This window comes from Salvelinus sp. IW2-2015, unplaced genomic scaffold (assembly GCF_002910315.2).
Source record: "Salvelinus sp. IW2-2015 unplaced genomic scaffold, ASM291031v2 Un_scaffold1501, whole genome shotgun sequence".
In the NCBI taxonomy this organism is placed as follows: domain Eukaryota; kingdom Metazoa; phylum Chordata; class Actinopteri; order Salmoniformes; family Salmonidae; genus Salvelinus; species Salvelinus sp. IW2-2015.
The window spans coordinates 112,316-117,874 of NW_019942949.1; the positions used below are offsets into that span (position 1 = coordinate 112,316).

Consider the following 5,559-nt stretch of genomic DNA (forward strand, 5'->3'; position numbering starts at 1 on the left):
TCAAATTTCTTGGTTCTAGTCAGGATTCTATCAGCCGTATTTAGCACTAACTGAAGTTTATTTAGTGCTTTATCCGGGTAGCCGGAGAGTAGAGCATTGCAGTAGCTCTAACCTAGAGTAACAAATGCATGGATACATTTTCTGCATCATTTTTGGACAGAAAATGTCAGATTTTTGCAATGTTACGTAGATGGAAAAAAGCTGTCCTTGAAACAGTCTGATATGTTCGTCAAAAGAGAGACAGGGTCCAGGAGTAACGCCGAGGTCCTTTACAGTTTTATTTGAGATGACTTTACAACCATTAAGATTAATTGTCAGATTTACAGAAGATCTCTTTGTTTCTTAACTGGCCTACCCGGTTAAATAAAGGTGAAATAAATACATTTTAAAAATATCATTCAGTCTTTGGCAGGTGGTTGACGGGGAAACATCCCAAAGGCCACCTAGTGCACTATATACACAGAATAGGTTCAATTTGGCACACAACCTAGGACAACGAAGAACATATAACACATATCATAACATATAACACATATCATAACATATAACACATATCATAACATATAACACATATCATAACATATAACACATATCATAACATATAACACATCACCAGGACCATAAAGGAAAGAAGGCTTCAGGCTTTATTGTGTTTTAATCCTCATTATTTTTTTTAATTTAAGGTATGTAATGTTGACGTTAAAAATCCAACGATGAACATAACTATTCAATGACTGATTAGTAGTAATGAACGAACTGATTGGCTCCAATCTGAACCAGAGAACCCGTTTATATCACACAGTAAACCGGTTCTGTCACGTGATCAGTCAGCTGATCCCCGTACTGGCTCATAAAACAAGGCAGTCGTCGTTCATTCGTTCGTTTGTTTCTTGTTCAGCAGTTTTGGGGTGTTAGACCGAAGGTTTCTCTCTCCGTACAGCAGCACTCGAGTTTGTCACAAATCGATTATATTTWTTGCGGCGCTGTAGACTTTTATAAAGAAGGAAACAAAGCTGTCATCACAGCGCTTCCTGTTTTTCTTTATTACATCGGTGTCGCAACCAAACAGAACACAACAGCTGCGAATGCAAACTTGGTTATTGTGTGATAGCTGACTAGCTAACTAAGCAACTAGAGGTTTTAGAAAAAGGCAATTTGAATCGTTTATTTTTGTAGRTTACTTATTTTTCAAATATTGGACTGAACATTGTTTTGAATCCCTTTCGGCGAGCTAACTTCGCTGTTGAGCAGAACAATGCGCTTCGCACCTATCCCCTGCGCCGTGGGGCTGCTGTGTTGTGTTCTGGTGTTGTGCTCGGTACCATTGGGGACCTCGTTCCCCGTTCAGGACGAGGGGAAACCGGGCARAACGTTTCTGGAAGAGGTCGGGCGTCTCCGGGTCGGGTTCAACTGGCGGAACCTGACCTGTCCGGTGTGTAAAGTCCTCTTCACCATACTGGATATCGCTCTGCTGGTAAGATGGGACCCTATTCACTATATAGGGCAGTATTTTAGACCAGGGCCCTATGGCACCCTATTCCCTATATAGTGCACTACTTTTGATCAGAACCTAATGGGCCCTTGCACCCTATTCTCTCAGGGCAGCCAGAGGGCTCTTGAACTAACAACCTGCGCTAACAGGATTAGTACGCTGTAAACGCCTGGAGCATTGGTGACATGTAGGCGGGATGAACGACAGCTTGTCGCTACTAACAGACGGGGCAGGAGAACGAGCTTGTCGCTACTAACAGACGGGCAGGGAGAACGACAGCGTGTCGCTACTAACCAGACGGGCGGGAGGAACGACAGCTGTCGCTACTAACAGACGGGGCAGGAGGAACGACAGCTGTCGCTACTAACAGACGGGCAGGGAGACGACAGCTGTCGCTACTAACAGACGGCAGGGAGAACGACAGGCGCTGTCGCTACTAACAGACGGGGCAGGGAGAACGACAGCGTGTCGCTACTAACAGACGCAGCAGGAGAACGACAGCGTTCGCTACTAACAGACGGGGCAGGGAGAACGACAGCGTGTCGCTACTAACAGACGGGGCAGGGAGACGACAGCTCGTGTCGTACTAAACAGACGGGGCGAGGAGAACGACAGCGTGTCGCTACTAACAGACGGGGCAGGGAGAACGACAGCGTGTCGGTACTAACAGACGGGGCAGGGAGAACGACAGCGTGTCGCTACTAACAGACGGGCAGGGGAACGACAGCATTGTCTACTAAAGACGGGCAGGAGAGAAACGACAGCGTGTCCGTTACTAACAGACGGGCAGGAGAACGCACAGCTTGTCGCTACTAACAGACGGGGCAGGGAGAACGACAGCGTGTCGCTACTAACAGAACGGGCAGGGAGAACGACAGCGTGTCTCTACTAACAGAGGGGCAGGGAGAAACAGGTGTCGCTACTAACAGAAGCGGGATCGAGACGACAGCGTGTCGCAAACAGAGGTCGAGGGAGAACGACAGCGCGTCGCTACTAACAGGACGGAACGGAGGGGAGAACGACAGCGCTGTCGCTAAACAGACGGGGGCAGGCAGAACGACAGCTGTCGCTACTAACAGACGCGGGCAGGGAGAACGACAGGTGCTCGTCTACTAAAGACGCAGGGAGAACCACAGCGTGTCGCACTCTAACAGACGGCAGGGAGAACGACAGCGTGTCGCTACTAACAGACGGGGCAGGGAGAACGACAGGCTGTCGCTACTAACAGACGGTGCAGGAGCACACAGTGTTACTAACAGACGGAGGCCGGGAGAACGACGCTGTTGCGCTCAATAACAGACGTGGCAGGTGAGAAACGACAGCGTGTCGCGATACAAACAACGGGCCAGGGAAGAACAGCGTGGTCAAGGTACAACAGACGGGCGTCATGGAGAACGACACGGTGTCCGCGTACTAAACAGACGGGGCGGGCTTTATTGGAACGACAGCGCAGGCGGGTACTATCAGACAGGGAAGTACAAACAGATAGTTGAAACCTCATAGTATTTCAACCTTTCCTTGCGAGTTCAGACATTGCTGTTTCTGTTATCCCTGAGCATTAACTACCCACTGCGTTGGTTCCTGATCTTAAAAGGAAGGAAAACGATGTCAGAAGTTGACTTTTCGTGAGTTCAACAAAACAGAATGTGCAGACGAAGTTGTCTCATAAAACCAAGACTCAGTTTTGAGGATGATCGTTGTTCCAGAAGTCACAAGGGTCTTGGCAATTACATGCTGATCCTGTGACTTGGTGCAGCTGATCCTGTGACTTGGTGCAGCTGATTCTGTGACTTGGTGCAGCTGATCCTGTGACTTGGTGCAGCTGATCCGGTGACTTGGTGCAGCACCTAGCCTTGACCCGGTTCTGTAAACCATACGGTTTATCTATGTGACCTGGAGTTGGCAGAGCTTTATCAAACTAGCAATGCCAATGGGCAAGCAGTACTGTCCTACCAAGCAAAAAGACACTAATGGCTCATTTGGTCAAAAATGTGTTCATGTAATTTTAGTTTTTTTTTTTTGTATGCTGCTTAATCATGTGGACAAGTATCCTGCCTCTATTGTATTCAGGAGAAAATGTGGGTCATGTTAGCAGTAACTGGATAAAGTTACTGTGAAACCAAGGTAAATTTAAAAGCCATTTATCTCAGTTCCACGCTATGAGCAGTTACTGCCTTCTTGCTTGGTAGGGCAGAATAGATAGATGGGTTGGTTGTTTAGCAACACAACTGATAGGGGGGAGGGGCTACATGTGGTTAAACAGACAGGGTTGGTTGTTTAGCAACACAACTGATAGGGGGGGGCTACATGTGGTTTAACAGACAGGGTTGGTTGTGTAGCAACACCACTGATACTGGGGCTACATGTAAACTATATACATTTTGTCTCCATGCTTATTTAAAACATAAATCATTTGCAGAATGAACAATTGATGTCTCAAATGAATCCTAAGCTAGCTAGAGAATTTGATCCATATTAGCTTTGACATGAAATCAGACAAAACAGCTCAACAAGACATGGTGTCAACAACAAGATTAAAAACGAGCCACCTACGGTTCCCCACAATGCAGCTTCCTGTCATTGTTGCCGGCTATCTGACCATTCAAAAGCATAACCCACACCTTCCGGCCACATCAATGTGTGCATCAATTTTGTCACGGCAAACAACCATCTGTGTTCCAAACGGCACCCTATTCCCTTTATAGTGCACTACTTTAGACCAGAGCCCTATGGCACCCTATTCCCTATATAGTGTACTACTTTAGACCAGAGTCCTATAGAACCCTATTCCCTATATAGTGCACTACTTTAGACCAGAGCCCTATAGAACCCTATTCCCTATATATAGTGCACTACTGTAGACCAGAGCCCTATGATACCCTATTCCCTTTATAGTGTACTACTTTAGACCAGAGCCCTATGGCACCCTACTCCCTATATAGTGCACTACTGTAGACCAGTGCCCTATGGCACCCTATTCCCTATATATAGTGCACTACTTTAGACCAGGGCCCTATGACCCATAGGGAATCGGGGGGCCATTTGGGACATGGATGTTCCATGATACTTCATCCTAGTAGAAAGCACTCCAGGCCTATTCATCTGTCAACTAAGGTAGCTGAAATGACCAGCAATAAAGATCACACTTTTTTTAGTGTTTAAAAAAAAATGTATTTGTTTTTGTTAACCAAGGGTATAAGGCGATCTCTTGTCTGAAGACAAAACCGAAAGTAACACAGATTAAGAGGCCTGACTGGAAGACGGCTCTGTGGTTAGGCCTGGTGGTGAGCGAACGTCACTGAGGCAAACTGTGTGCTTTTGGTTGATACTGCAGAGAGTCACATCTCAACGTCATGCTTCATCCCCATAACAACCAAGAAGGGTTGTGATAGGGTAACATTTCCGGTCTGCTTAGACACCAAAGAGATGGCAGCGGGGTCTGGTCTACTTAGTTCATTGACTGTAGAGGAACCAGGTAACAGCTGGGTCTGGTCTGATTAGTTCATTGACTGTAGAGGAACCAGATAACAGCTGGGTCTGGTCTGATTAGTTCATTGGCTGTATAATATGAACCAGGTAACAGCTGGGTCTGATTAGTTCATTGACTGTAGAGGAACCAGGTAACAGCTGGGTCTGATTAGTTCATTGACTGTAGAGGAACCAGATAACAGCTGGGTCTAGTCTGATTAGTTCATTGACTGTATAATAGGAACCAGGTAACAGCTGGGTCTGGTCTGATTAGTTCATTGGCTGTGGCTGAACCAGAAAAGAGGAGCCAATGAAATGTCTTTCTCTATTGTCTGTCAACCGAGGGTTGCAAAAACCTGGTTCGGAGATTCACCAAATCAGGAGGGAATAAGAATCTGGACTCCTCCCACCTGGGTTTTAATTATTATTAGTTCTTGCAACCTTAGTCTAAACTTGTATATATCGTATCTGAGGAAATTGGTGGTTCTCTCCTCTCCCATGTACAGTGATGTGATGAGCGGGCTGTGGGACAGGCCTGTATCATTCTGTCTAACCTCTCTCCTCACTACTTCCTGTCCCATGTAGAGTGATGTGATGAG

General features: G+C 46.4%; 1 protein-coding gene across 2 annotated transcripts in view; it reads left to right on the top strand.

Moving 5' to 3' along the window:
- The first annotated feature begins 860 nt into the window (after window positions 1–860).
- The window catches only part of smpd1 (sphingomyelin phosphodiesterase 1), a 23,829-nt gene continuing 19,130 nt past the window's right edge, over window positions 861–5,559 (top strand). The window contains exon 1 of one of the 2 annotated variants that reach the window (XM_024138501.1): window positions 861–1,474. In XM_024138501.1, the coding sequence (XP_023994269.1) occupies window positions 1,256–1,474 (219 nt within the window). In that variant the 5' untranslated portion in view covers window positions 861–1,255. Of the gene's footprint in view, window positions 1,475–5,138; window positions 5,375–5,559 lie in introns of those variants that run through there. The other variant, XM_070439230.1, reaches the window with a different exon arrangement.